This window comes from Terrapene carolina, unplaced genomic scaffold, assembly GCF_002925995.2.
Source record: "Terrapene carolina triunguis isolate 2854851 unplaced genomic scaffold, T_m_triunguis-2.0 Scaffold66, whole genome shotgun sequence".
In the NCBI taxonomy this organism is placed as follows: Eukaryota; Metazoa; Chordata; order Testudines; family Emydidae; genus Terrapene; species Terrapene triunguis.
The window spans coordinates 4,153,462-4,169,022 of NW_020664417.1; the positions used below are offsets into that span (position 1 = coordinate 4,153,462).

At 40.8% G+C, this 15,561-nt stretch overlaps 1 protein-coding gene across 3 annotated transcripts in view; it reads right to left on the bottom strand.

Annotated features, from left to right (window-relative positions):
• Positions 1 to 15,561, bottom strand: part of PRDM5 (PR/SET domain 5) — a 142,047-nt gene that overhangs the window by 108,298 nt on the left and 18,188 nt on the right. For all 3 annotated transcript variants that reach the window (XM_024213049.2, XM_024213040.2, XM_024213056.2), the window contains exon 3: positions 10,127 to 10,249. In XM_024213049.2, coding sequence (XP_024068817.1) covers positions 10,127 to 10,249 — 123 coding nt within the window. The remainder of the gene's footprint in view (positions 1 to 10,126; positions 10,250 to 15,561) is intronic.

Consider the following 15,561-nt stretch of genomic DNA (forward strand, 5'->3'; position numbering starts at 1 on the left):
AAGCATTTAACACACCCATATGAAGGATCTGGTATTATGCCTTTAAAGATTGTATTCCCACTGAAGTTTATTAAACATACAAATATTGTGGACTACAAGACATATTTTAAACTTCACCACTCAATTGCAGTAACTTCCTCCATCCTTTGCTTGTTGACTGTTTAGATTAAAATTCTTCAGGGCAGGGGCTCTGGAGCAGATTTTTAAAGATTTTAGGCACCTAGTGATGCAAATAGGTGGCAAATGGGAAACTCAAAAGCACCCAGATGCCTAACTCCCATTGAAATCAACCATTAGGCAGCTAGGTGGTTTTGAAAATCCTACTAGACATCTGCATCTTTAGTCTCCTAAATACCTTTGAAATTTTGGCCTTTTGTCTTCTTATCGATCTCTACAACAACTAGCATTCTATGTGCTAGACAAATAATTATTAGTACAAGTAAAAATACATATTATGGGCACTTATTCTGCAACTGCGCCACAGACAGAATTTCCAGGGAAGTCAAGGGTATAGTAGGAAGAGAGCCTGAAACATAAGTCATTGTAGCAAAGGGCTGCCCTGGTATGAGGCAGGACCTGCTCAGAGAATCTGGCAAGAACAGGGCTGATATTGCAGAAATACACATTCCTAAAAAGTGCAAGTCACAAAGTACTCACGCAAACACATCCCGATATCAAGTGGTACCAGAACATCCTGATACCAAGGATGGTACAAACACATTCCCCAAGGATAACAGGAACACACTGACCCCTCCTAACAGATAAGGTCAGGATGACAATATGTAATAAAAATGTTTTAAACAAACCAACATGTACAACAAGGTAATGAGTAATAATTAGCCACGTAAGGAGGCAGTAACTATATCAGAGGGGCAGTACTAATTTGTTTGATATATTAAAAATATATCTTAAAAAAAGTATCTTTGTCTGGCCTAGAAAAAAACAAAAAGTCCCGCCGTGCACTAAGCTGGTCCATTGTTATGGGCACACATGTATTAGTGGTCTGGTAAAGTCTGCGGGATACAAGTACCATGCTTCGTCAACAATAAACATGGCTGGGTGCCTTCGTCCTTTAACGAATCTTGTGGTCATCGGGTGGTTCGCTCAAGGTCTGCCATGCCAGCTCTCTGAAGGGCTGGGGCAGCACACAGGGGAAACATACACACACAGCCAAACATCTATCAACATCTAAGGACACTAGTGACCCACGATTGCTGATCTGGTAAGTAAGTGAGCTGTCCTCTGTACACTTTAAAAATGGACAACACTTTTGGAGCTAACATATAGTTTAAGACATTGCTATGTGACTGTCATGACGCATGGCCTCCTCTACCCAAGAGGGAAGCCATGGTGCATCTGGGAAGTGTGGTCCAACCAGGAAGCCTGGCCCATAGATAAGATTGTGAGCACAAGGAACCCCAACTCCCAGCACGCACCACAATGGCATTTCTGAACCAAACTAATTCCGTTTTTGGTCCAAATATTTTGGGTTTTGATTTTTTGCTCTACATTTTCTGTGGAAATTAAAACCCATTTTCCAACTTGCTCTATACATCACCCTCTTCTCTCTCAGGTAGATTCTCTCCCATAACATTCTAACAGGCTGGCTAACCTACACCCACTCCATGTGGAACTCTGTCCACCTTTAGCGATAACTAGGACACCTGTAGAGGTTGATGAACTTGCTAGAGCCTTGGTTAACTAAGGTCTTTTACTCAGGCAGCAGAGGTTCATGCTTTAAGACCCAGAAGTCCCACCTGATGACCATGCAAAGTGCCATGCTTCATCTTCTCAGATACACTATTTGCCTGTAGATTTCTGGATGGCTGGTTTGAAGTCCCTCTTCTCTACCTAGCTTTGGAATCCCTCACTTATAATTGCACCCACTCTTTAAAGTCATATCCATGTTCACTTCAGGTATACCAGGCATTCCTAACATGGATTTGGTGAGATTATGCTGCTTTTTGCAGTCGTATATTTCAAAGTATGTTGACCAACATTCCAATAATAAAGCAAATATTAATGCTCATGCCAGTCTCTATTTCCAGGATTTGTCATGGGTGATCTGATCTACTTTTTCCTCCTTGAAAGAAGAGAGCATGTAATGTTCTTTTTTAAAACAACAACAAAAAAACAAAAAACACAGATGAGCCAAAGTCATGAAGATTAGCTCTGACTTTGGGTCTAAATCCAAACTCCCCTCAAAGTTCAGGGATGTTTGGATTTGCTGTTCCAGTTTGGATTCATCTCTGATTAAAAGATTATTTTATTTAATTTAAGAAAGGCTGACTTACTAAAACATAAAAAGTGCAACACATATAAGGAGTTCAAACCTAAAACATTCACTGCCACATGAAACCATCAAAATCAACAATTTAACTAGCCTTAAAGAGAATTAGATCTTCACGAGCTCAATCCTGCAAGGTGCCGAGCATCTCCTGGAAGTGCTGAGTGCCCCAGTTCCCATTCAAGTCACTGGACATTACAGGAGCTCAACATAATGGGGACTGGCACCTCCAGGAGATACCTAGGAGCTTGCAGGATTGAGCCTTTTAGGTTGGATCCAGTCCCTACTGAAATCAATGCAAAGACTCCCACCGACTTCAGAGGCAGTTATATAAAGCCTTATATGAACAGGAACCACATTTGAAGCTACAGAAGGGAAGATCAGGTCACCTTGATTCTTTGGCTTACAAAATGTGTTACAGTCTATCAAAGACTTGGCTCCGAAGAAGCAAAGACAATACACAAGACACTTGGGCTCTAATCTAGCAAAGAACTTCTACATATGCCTATCTTAAGCACAAGAGAAGTCCCATTTACTTCATTGAGATTGCCCATGTTCTTAGTTACACATATGCTTAAGCGTTCTTGTGCAACAGGGCTTTAATTCCAAAGGGTAAAAATTACCTTCTCCTCCCCCCACTCCCATTTCAAAATTACTCCTTTAACTGACCAAGAGTGTCACCATTAAAAAGTCAGAATTTATCATAAAGTACCACCCAGATGGCAACAGTTTTTCCAAATAGTTGAGAGGAAATTACTGTGGTAACTGTAGTATTGATTGCAAAATGTTATTTTTTAATTTCTACCTTATAACACTGTACGTCAGCAAACAAAACTATTAACAGCAGCTAGACTGACTGACAAATAACCACCTACAGGCTTTTGAAGGCCATAAAGTAATAACAATTTGGGGCCTGATTCTCATTTATACCAAGGCCCCCTTTGCATCACTCTGGCAGTAAAAAGAGGTCTTAAAGTCGACATAAATTAAATTGACACTCACCTTAAGACTTCTTTAATAGCCACAGTGCTGCTAAGCGGCTTTACTGTTTCTCAGGCTCATACTCATCAAGTTTAACCCAAACTCCTATTGATATCAAACTACATTGAAAATGCAGCTATCGTTTGAAAAGCCTGTCGGAGAAAAATAGCTACTTCACTCTTCCAAAGCTGCCCATTTTGTTTGCTCGTTTTTGTAAGTAAAAGAATATCTGAAAAGCACTAAACATGCGGTGTACTCAACAACTTGATAAATGTGTATGACCTTGGAATTAAATAATTCAGTCTTTTTCCTAAAAAAAAAAAAAATAATAAAGAAAGCATCAAGCAACCATTTTAATTCTGTCCTCTGAGCATCCAGGGTGTTAACACTGTGTTCATTTTACTACTTACATTGCATAACAAGTTAATCTTGCCTTTGTAGTTATTAAGACACTAGTAGATGTCAGACTTTCACAAAACTGTCCGGTAATATGTAAATTTATTAAGCAGCTTATCAGTTTGTTCTTGCTTTCCTTGTGTTCGCCCCCCACTCCCCGACTTCACTCTCGCCTGTTAGGCTGAGATAGTCCAGTTGCACTATATTTATTACAGTGTTGACTGATTCTCAAATACTAATCTTCCAGTATTACATTTGTTAAGTATGACTTTAAACCACTCTACTGCTTCACAGTAAATACCTCCTTTCACATTAACCTTTGCCATTTCATTATTCTAACTCATAGTTTGCTGAGTTAGTCCAGACCACCACAATGTCTGGTTGTTAATGAACAAAGCATCTGAATTTAAAGCTCTGGTTGGCTATGATTCTATTTATAAAATAGTTTTGACATTAATAACAAAGTGGCTTTTGCTGCACAGTAGTCTACAGCAGAGATCATTTCACAAAATGACAATTGGCAAACAGATAAATGTATGTGCACAGCATTAAGAATATTGAAAATACAATACTCTTCCAGACCAATTTGTTTTTAAAGAGCTCCTATAAGATATTTAATAGCAGCCCTTTGCTTTTGATCATGACAAATACAATGGACTGTTTGGATTTCACAGGTCAAATGTGTGTGTCAGTTGCAAGGCATGGCCTAGATTCCAGTTCACACCATCAGGTGTCACTGTTGAGGACACTGATGAAGATGCCCAGATCAATGCAATCCATGAGTAATGACTCTATAGATCAGGGGTCGGCAACCTTTCAGAAGTGGTCTGCCGAGTCTTCATTTATTCTAATTTAAGGTTTCACGTGCCAGTAATACATGTTAACGTTTTTAGAAGGTCTCTTTCTATAAGTCTATAATATATAACTAAACTACTGTTGTATGTAAAGTAAATAAGGTTTTTAAAATGTTTAAGAAGCTTCATTTAAAATTAAATTAAAATGCAGAGCCCCCCGGACCGGTGGCCAGGACCTGGGCAGTGAGAGTGCCACTGAAAATCAGCTCGCGTGCCGCCTTCGGCATGCGTGCCATAGGTTGCCTACCCCTGCTATAGATGTATACTAACAGAGGATAAAAGTTGTAACTCAATTGTCAGTTGAGATTTTTCTGTGTTGAATTTTTCCTCTTTGGGTTCAGGGTAATGGAACAGACCACACTTCCTCTATCACAAGCTCCTTTAATGGAATAAGTGAGAAAAGCCTCCCACAATTCAATTCAGATTTGTAGAGTACACAGAAATTAAAATTGGTATATCCAGAAGTACACCCCAACCTTTCAGTCTGTTCCTGGTGCTCACATGCCAGTATTAGTTATTAAACAACTATTTAGAAATATTTTCTGGTTGTTGGACTCAAAGGAGTATCTAAGCATCCTATTTTATTACAGAATCCTAAACTCCAGCAATACCAGAAACAGCTTTTACCTGAGCTATCAAATCAGGTACATAGCACAACCAGTTTACTTCAAAAAATGCGTCTTCAGGACGGTAAATTCCCTTTATATGCACAAAAGGAAGCACGTTGTACAAATCTTAAAACCTAGATATCGGTGCTCTTTAGCGTGATCCTTCAACAGAATCATCTCAGGGTGAGTTATTCTTCTGTACGTATTCCAGTCCACTCAGCGATGTGGTTCATCTTATTTGTGTGTGTGGCACATATACACACTTCATCCCCTTTTAAATCCAAGACCATGAACTGCTCTACAAACACTGAATTGACGATCAGGCTCATTCTGTCACACTTATGTTGAGTACGGCCTTATATGATACTACTCTGCAATAATTATGGTGACAGAATCTGGTTCTGTGTTTTTTCCCACAGTCTAGATCAAGAAGTTCCACCTATATTCTATAAAAATTGAAAAGACGAGCTTTGCCAGTGAAGGGAGCTGCAATTTAGCATCTGTTTGGGTTTCTGGTAATTCATGTGGGGAATTTGTAATGGACTTCAAAAAAAACTACTGTAAAGTACCCTTTGCAATCAATGTTAGGATAAGCTTATAGCAGTCATGATACCAAGAGAGCATTCTGTCCTACGACATCTTTGTTCTCTAATTACCAGTATTCTTATATTTTATAGCTCATCGTAAGTACCAGCAACAAATATTTATTCCTAACTATATGGTTTGAGGTGATGAAAATCATTAGAGCATTTACCCACAGCACAATCTGAAAACTGAACAATGGGTTAGAAAGACAAAATTAAAATCCAGTAGTAGCTTTATAATCCCAACAAACTCCACAAGAACTCCTCCTTTTCATACAATAAAAATGTCTTGAGAGGTTAACGTTATAAGAATTTCTATGTTTCATGAGGGTAATTACAATGTGCCAGTTAGAACAAGAGGTCTGGAACCCCATCTGAATTTAAATATTCCATTTTCTCTTGTTAATTAGAAAATTAGCCCTGTACTCTATGTAATTATGATGACATATTCCACGTTATTCAATTGAACTATTAAGATTAGGATTCTCTTGTGTTCGATATAGATAATCTGTATTATGAATGATTTTAATGTTTTAATTGTTTTACTGCTTTTTCAGCAATGTAACTTCAGTAATAAGTTTCAGTAATAGTAGCAGCAGCAGCTAAGTAACTGGAGTTAATGATATCAAAGTTGAATTCACTTTGCTGATATAAATTAAGAAATGTCCTATTTACAATGATTGCAAAACATGGTCTAACAGAGTATCATTGCAGTATCTTTATGAAGGCTGCCACAGTTCAGGGCAACCACACCTGTATTTCCCCTGAGTAGTTCAGCAAGGGCACCCACTCTCAGGTTTCCAATTCCCTGACCATTGCCTTTCTGACTGGAGACCCACATCTCCCCCTCTTCTGATAGGGGTGCTTCCAGGCTGCACAGTTCCCTGCCTTCACTGTGTCTTTCCCAGCACAAACAGATTGCCCCAGGACGCCTGCTTGCTTTCTCTTTAGAGATGGATAACAATTATAGTTGCTACAAGTACCACACAGACTTCCTATGCAAGCCTACTTTATTCTTAAGCTTAAAAGCATTACAGAAAAAACATATTAAAAACAAACAATAAACCTCCACACATACTAACAAGCTTACCAAAATTAACCTTAACCCTAACATGAATTCTGGCAGGCTCAGTCCAACTGTACCCTAAGATCAGGGCCTCTGTGGACTGGGGCCCTGTCCATTTACTGCATCAGGAAGAAAGCCCTTAGCCAGTTTAAAAACCAGGCTACTCAACCAAAAACCTTCTTTGTCAGTGGGTCCCTGGAGAATCCAGTTTGAACAAGTAGATGCATACCTTTCCCGGGGGTGGCTTCTATGGAGATGTAACAACATGAGTGAATTTGCCTAATAACCTCCTGCTGTTTTCCTATTTACCCTCACCATGGAAATACATACAATTGTACAATAACACATACATAATTACATTTTTAGTACAATGAACTCCAAAGACTAATTCAATAAGGTTTAACTTAATTCAATAAAGTCCATTCAGGATACTGCAGGAAATTGTCAGTCTGTCACAAAGGCTATACAGGGAGATATTGTATTTTGCTTTAATAATAAATAAGGGTTCCATTACTAGAGCCATTCCACAAACAGAACTCCCATTGATCCGGTGCCTGGAGTAACTACAGAAATGGGCCCAAAATTTGCATAACAGTAAAAACATTAGACTACCAAAACAGTTCCATATTAAAGGAGTATGGGTTGGTTTTCGTGAATTACACCAAATGTCAGAGCTTTGGCATCCTATATATTAAAGAAGGCTCCAATGCTGCAAAGACGTATGTATTGAACTTTATGCACTGAGAGTAGTCTCTCCGACTACTCACACTGTGTAAAGTTAAGCACATATATGAAGTGCAGTACTGGGGCCTTAGGGTACAACAAATCAGTAAAACATCTGGAAATTTTAGTATACCTTTACTGATGATGCCCAAAGACTTATAACACAACTTGGAAATAGGAGCGCCCAATTTACCTTTCATTATTTCCTATACCTCTATCATGTCCACTCTGTCTCCTCACTAACTTAAACACTCCCAATCTTTACAATATTTTCTAACATGGGAGTCTTTCCATGCCTCTAACCATTCTTGTCACCCATCTTTCAACTCCTTCCATTTCTCCCTGGTTTTGGCACAGAGAGACCAAAACGAAACCCAATATTCAAGGCGAGGCTATACAGTTTGCAAATTGTATAATATTTTCAGTATTATTTTCTATTTAGTTAGTTAACCCAACACTTTCTTAGGGTGTTTGTTTGTGCAGTTGGTTTATTTAAACATTGTTGCATATTGCAGCCAGCTCAATTAAAATCTCTGCTCAGGAATGCCCCTCTATTTCTCCTGAGTGGCTCGAGTTAATTTAGAATCCAGTAAAGGCCATGAGTCATTCAAACTATTTGTTTTCAAACAGCGGAACGTCCCCCCCTGGGGGGGAGCACGACAAGGTTATCAAGGGGGCGCAAGGAGGGGCACGGGGCTGGCTAGGTATCTGAGTCAGGGCAAGGCAACAGGTGGAGAGTGGGCAGGCAGTCTCAATGATTCGGGGGAGGGCAGGGACAAGCAGCCCCACCCTCCCCCACCCAGCCTTGCCTTATCCCAGTAGCAATCTGCTGCTCTCCCCCTCTTTCCTTCCCTGATCACTGGGGATTCCCAGCATGCTGACCCCACTGCTGTCCAGCCCTGGCCTGGACACTCAGCTGCTTGCAGCCCCATATATTTTAAATCCTCTGGAGCTTGCGGCACCAAGAGTCGCTGGGCAATGGGGAGGGAGGGCAAGGATCCACAGTCCACTCTGTGCCGCACTGCCCTGGGCTCCTCTAGGGATGGATCCACCTGGGTCCTGCTGATACCCCAGGAGTGAGCCATCCACTCCGACTCTCCGTTGCCATTATGTTGCCCATTCACCTACCTGATTTTAATAACAGTAGCTGATTTTAATGAGATTACATAGTTTCGTAAGCAGCTCAGGCACTTTATTCCTAAATTATTTCATAACTCTTGTATTAAACCAGCTATACCTTGTGACTTTTTATTCAGTTCTGCAACATACAGCATTCAGGTAGACTGCTAGGCCCATACAGAGCCCCACTCTAGCCAACTGAATCCATGTGGGCACAGTACACAACTTGCACGCTATGCCAGTGGTTCTCAAACTTTAGCAACCCAAGGACCCCCATTTTGATTTTAAATTGTTTCATGGACCTCCAAGTCCCCCACTCAGTCCCAGGCCCCACCTCCACTCCACCCCTTCCCCCAAGGCCTTGCCCCCACCCCACCTCTTCCCACCCAGCTCCACCCCTGCCCCTCCTCTTCCCTGCCTCTTTCTGCCCCCACCCCCGAGGGCTCCTCCACTTCCCTCCCACGCCTCCTGCACACCGCTGGTTCCCACTGGAGGCACTGGGAGGAGTTGATCAGTGGGGCCAGCAGCCCCGGACATGATTCTGCCCCATCCCCGCTCCTCCCCCTCCCTCCTAGCACCTCCTGCACGCCGGGGAACTGTTCCCAGTTTGAGAATCGCTGCGCTACACAATATATTTAAGTTGCACCTCCCTCATTTGACCCCTACATTTTTGGCAATGCCCCATCTTTATTACCTGAAAAGAGTAGGGATATAGCGAACATCTGTGATGAAGAGTGATAAAAAAAAAAAATCATTTAGCTCTTCTGCAATGACTAATCAATTACTACCTTCTGGTAATCCTGCAAACGCATTACATCTCTTAAAGCTTCAACTGGAATATTTAAAATATCTTTTGTTTGTTTTTATATCTTTGACTATTTGCTTGAAAATTATTTTTAAATTCTGATTTCTCTGAGCACTCCTAAAGATTTTAGTGGGAGTTTGGTGCGAGGAATATAGGATAAACCCCTAAATAATTAGCCCTGATTCAGCTAGATATATAATCACATGCTTATCTTCAAGCATAGGAGTAGTACCACTGAAGTTAGACAGAGGCTTAGCTACCTAGCTCAAACGGGGCTGTAAAGAGAAAATCTAACAGAAGCAGTATTGTGTGAACTATTCTGGAAACATGAATTCAAACTATTTTTTTAATATAAACAGTTTTAGAAATGGAAAGAGAAATGGATTTTAGATGGTTACAAATTCTGTACAGCAAACTTCAATCAGTGATTTTAATTAAAACCTTTCAAAGACTACACTAGATGCTTTAAAATGCCCTCAGTCCTTGGGCTTGTTAATGGTGAGATGTTTATTTATCGTACATCTTTGAGGACAAACACTCACCTCCCAAAAGGGGGGGACAGGGAAAGAAAAGTATTGAAGTTGCTTTGTTTCTTATAATCTGCAATTTTACTGCAAGAGATAAAGACTAAACAAGAGACAGACAAACAAACCTTAAGCAGATTAATAACATGAAGTGAATGGTAAGAATTCAACAAATTTACCTGGATGGCGGCCAGGTTCTTTTGTTCCTGCGATGGTGCCTCATGGACAAAACGCAGCCAGTTAGAATATCGTGGATTGCTAGCATCCAGAACATAAAGGACCTCGCCTTTACTCCCTCGAACCTGAAATATTAAAAACCATTGAACAAAATGAACACCAGAAACAGTATCTCGGAGAAAGGGGAAAGATTAAATCTTATATGTAAAGAAAAAAACAAAGTGCTAGATTAATTTTTGTTGTATGTTTTAGACACAAGCACAAAGACATTGAAAGTGTCCAGTCCACCTGGTGTTTGGCAGGTGAATCCTGCTTTCAGCACATATGCTCAGATATTGGCGAACATTTTTTTTTTGCCTTCAAGCACATGATGCATTATCTGCTTATGATATCTCACGGTGGATATACTACTCAGAACTCCAGCAACTGTGTCAGCTTCTTCCACTATGTTTACTCTCTCTTTTCTCAATCTCTTCCTTACTGAACTCTACCTCTCTCTTTCCTGACTGACGCCCATCTGCCTCCTCTCTCTGACTCTTCACAAACATACTTCCTTCTATTCCTTCTTTGCTTAGGATCTTACCAAATGTTTCAAAAAACAAAAACTGATACAATCAAGAGGGCACTTTCCTTTTCCTCCCTTGCTACTACATCCTCCTCCTCTCCCACTCCACCTTCGTTCACCTCCCTCACCTACGTTCCCTTTAAGTTGCATAGTTGCGCAGCAGCCGCTCAGGGCTGCGGCGGGGAGAGATGTGTCTCCCCCAGCCCTGGACCTTCCACAGCGGGGAGAGGCACCTCTCCCCACAAGCCCCAGACCTGCCGCAGCCAGGTGGAGAGGCACCTATCCCATGGTTTCGCATCTCCAAATACTTCCTACCTTTGAGCTGCAGCCTTCTGTCCCCCTGAATCTCATCTCTCCCACCAACTTATTCAAATACCTTTCATAAAGTCATATTCTTCTTGTAACACATCCCTCATTAAATCCTCCAATTATAATTTTGTCTCCTATCATTTCCAGGCCTTTTCCTCAGTCAAGGCCCATGTACAAACATACTGTGCATCTCCTCTTAGTCCCATCACTTCCTTAAGCTTTGTTTTCTATACTAATCTTGACACAAAGTATAAATATGTGTCCCCAATGGTCACCATTCAATCTTAAATTATACCTGGCTGAACTTTCACCTGAGCAGTGGAGGATATGATAAAAATCAAATTAATGTAATATGCAGGTGAAAGGCTGTAAGTTATTTAATTAGAGTGCGACGGAAATGAGCCTCATTAAGTGAAGGGGCTACTTCAAAAGACTGCACTGTATCATGAAAGGTACATTTTACCTGCACAAGTGCAACTGATGAATGAGTGATCATCACACTCATTCCACCTTAAAATGCCAGTGATGGGAAAAATCAACCTCTCTACCAAGGTTTATTGACCTAGAACCAGGCCATCTTGTCAGATTTTCTCAGGTCAGGCCTGGTCAGTATATGGATGGGAGAACCACACAGAAGGTATAGTGCATGAAATGTTCTTGTCCTACAGAGCCACGTACTGCTAGAAATCACTAAAGATTTCATAGCATTTTTTTTCCCATAAGCATCCCTGGTGTTTTGTCTACATTCCAACTCAGGTTGGCAGAATGCAAATACTTATGTTTCCACCTGTAGTTTCAACTGGCTAAACTATTCTTCACTCCCCCTTCTAAAAACACATCTGGGGGTTGGTGACAAAATATGTCTGCTTGGATTAAGAATATAGATGGAATTCACATAATCACACTTTACAGGTAAACTCTGTATTTCCACAATAGCACAAGTTTATGTTGTACTCAGAGCCTAAAAAGACCTGAAAGCCATAAGTGAGCACCGCGATAGTTACGTTGCTAAGCCCACACTGTTCTAAATACGTAAGCTGCAGAACACAATCTCTGTATGAAAATGTTTATCAGCACAGATTTACATCTTTAAGCAATTAAAGACAAGCTAATGGCTTTGGGACTTGGCAATAACTACCAAGAGTGGGAGTCAGGGAGGCCCACCAAGCTGGTCCTAGAAAGGTTTTCATCAGATCTTGACTTAGGTTGCAAAAGAGAAACAATCAAGTTCATACTATAAAAGCCATATGTTCTTTTACCTTCCTTTTAATCTATTTTTTCATTTGCTTAATCCTCAAATTATGTTGGAAGAATTTATATTCATCTCAGTTTTACAGTCATCTCAGTTGGGCACTCTCAGTGCCTGCCAACGCATGAAGAGATGTCGAATGTGCATCAAGGATTTAACACATAAGGAAACTATTGACCAAAATAATCCCATAAAACCCTTGAAGACATGTGTTTGATTTTCTATTGCTTTTTTCACCTCATAAAGACATAACGTTGCATTAAATATACAGATGTGAAACAGAGGAAAAAAGTCAAGAAAAATATATTCAAAACATTGTATGTTACACTAGACTGGATTAGTGACATTTACGGACGCCCTGTTCTCACTGATGAGCCAGCGGGGGCTCATATGAGCCCTTTCTTAACAGAGCTAGCCTCTGAGCCCCATGAAAGAAAACAACTTTTATTTATAAAAGAATGCCTCCAGCTCTTATCCTTGCAAAGACAGCTCTAAAACGGTAAACTAATGCAAATCAATCACAAGGAACAAAAAGCTGGACTCCAGTTCTACAGTTTGAGGCATGGGGAACCTAAATGCAGACACTGTAAACATCAGTAATTAAGTTTGGGGTATACCTCCAAGAATCATTTCCCTAAAATCCTTCAGCTGGCCCCCATGCCTAGGGGTGTGATCATGGAGCACAGGAATAAGTTATGTTTGGGGGAGTAGGAGACATTCAAAAACACGTTTCACAGATGTGTGCTAAAATCCAATGTTCAGATGTGTTGGTAAAACTGTTCAGCCATCCAAGGGGATAGAACTAAGATGGCTGCCACTCAGACAGATGCTGTATTGCAGGTGTGCTCATAATTGCCATAGCCGCAACCATTGTAGCAAAGGGGTTTCCCCTCCTTCATACTCCACCAGTGCTATTAGGAAAGCATTAGAAATGTACTATGTAATTTCAGTATCTCACCCACACCACAGCAGCTGCTCCAGCTGTGCTAGTGAGAAAGGAAGACAAGAGAAGATGTCAAGCAGCAGTTGGGCAACAATCCTGAAGACACAGCAGCTTGCCTCTCTCCTCATCAGACTGAGGCTTGGCAGGCAGGCACTAGAGCCTCAGGAGCCAATACTGGAATGGAACATGGAGCCTACACTTGCCCTCTCCCCACCACCACCCTGGGGAAAATGGCTTCCACTTATAATCACCCCCAGCTAAGAGATACTCACTACCCTACCCCAACCCCTTTCTACATAAACTAGAGTTTCCTGGCTCCAAAGGCCCCTATCCCCATCCACCCACCAATGGTGACACACTCCCACACAAGACTTTAAGGATCAAGGAATGGCTTGATTACAGTCTATAAGTATCTACATGGGGAACAAATATTTAATAGAGGGCTCTTCAATCTATCAGAGAAAGGTACAACATGATCCAATGGCTGGAAGTTGAAGCTAGACAAATTCAGACTGGAAATAAGGCATAATTTTTTTTTAAATAGTGAGGATAATTAACCATTGGAACAATTTACCAAGGGTCATGGATTGGAAGTTTTTCTAAAAGATCGGCTCTAAGAATTATTTTGGAGAAGTTCTATGGCCTGTGTTATACAAGAGATCAGACTGATGATCACAATGGTCCCTTCTGGCATTGGAATCTATGACCAGAAGTGATGTGCTCCCTGTATGTCCAACCACCCCACAACTAGAGGCTGCAGGAGAATCTGCCTGCCACTACTATTGTCAACAGGGAATTGTATGGAATCGATGGAAGGAAAGAATATTTAACCAGGGAAACTCACATGTATCACAGACTCAGGCTGGACGTGTTTGAGGGAGCCTTTTGCAAAGAGTAACCGCACAGCATTGCCTATTCTCCACACCCCCAAATATATATCTGAATAGTGGCCATTCATAAGAGACTGTAGAAAACCTATTTAAAAGAAGACAAAGTTTATATTGCTAGTGGCAATATGTTCATGTTCCCTACCTTGCCAGTAAACAGGGTGCTGACACCTGACTGCAGGAATAATTACATATATTTGAAATTATATTTTCCAGCTTCGTAATAATGGGTCTAGTCTGTGTCCGGCAAAATGATATGCCCAGTTTTAAGTACAATTCCTGAAAATCAGCAAGTGACGTTTGGCCTCATAGTCCAAGAAAGGATTTTAAAAACCATTCAAACAACAGTATACCCCAGACACAGAGCTGGCAATTATTTCAGCTGAAATGGTTTTTTAAATGGTTTCCTAACAAGGTCAAATTTGAAGTGTTTTAAAACCTCACAAGACTCCTGTGAGGTAAATAAGAATTCAGGCATCTACAATATTACCCAGGGATAAAATGAAGCCCTGAAAAGTTAAATGATGTGCCTGAGGTTACACTGAACATCAGTGTCAGAGCTGGAAATGGAACTCAATATTTGGGCCAAAAAACATGTCCTTTCACCATTACACTGCAATCAAGTTATTTTTGTAAAATCATTCCTCTGATTGAAAAGTTTTTCCATGAATGAGTAGAATGGATTTAATTTAACTGGGAGAGAGGATGTGATCCCCATCCTCCCCGCCCGCAGCCCTCTAAACGGAAGGGCAAATCTGCAGACAGGTGGAGCCTGATGTTCTAGCATCAGCGGCAGTAGGGTAATATCCTAGTAGAGCATTATAAATAATTAGATATCTAAAATGCATGAAGATATCTACAGTGTGCAGTGGATGATAGCACACTTTTCATATTAATGTCTGGAAAATATCTACCTGAGCTTGAACACAGTGGTGTCAAATACATTACTGAGTGAATTCAGTCAAATTTCTTTTACAATAAATGAAATAACTGAGACTTATGTGATCAATTTAATGTCTCTAAAAGAAAATTCTCAGATTTCTATTAATATCTTGCTGATCTTTCTCCAGAGAAAGGTAAGGATGTATAAGTAGGGCCCTACCAAATTCACGGTCCATTTTGGTCAATTTCATGGTCACAGGATTTTTTTTTAAAAAAATCGCAAATTTCATGATTTCTGATATTTAAGTCTAAAATTTCATAGTGTTGTAATTGTAGGGGTCCTGACCCAAAAAGGAGTTGTGGGGGGTTGCAAGGTTATTGTAAAGGGCTGGAAGATTGCAGTACTGCTACCCTTACTTCTGCGCTGCTGCTGACAGCGGCTCTGCCTTCAGATCTGGGTGGCCAGAGAGCGGCTGCTGGTGGCCGTAAGCCCAGCTCTGAAAGCAGAGCCGCTGCCAGCAGCGGCACAGAAATAAGGAGGGCATAGTATGGTATTGCCACCCTTACTTCTGCGCTGCGGCCTTCAGAGCTGGGCCCGCAGT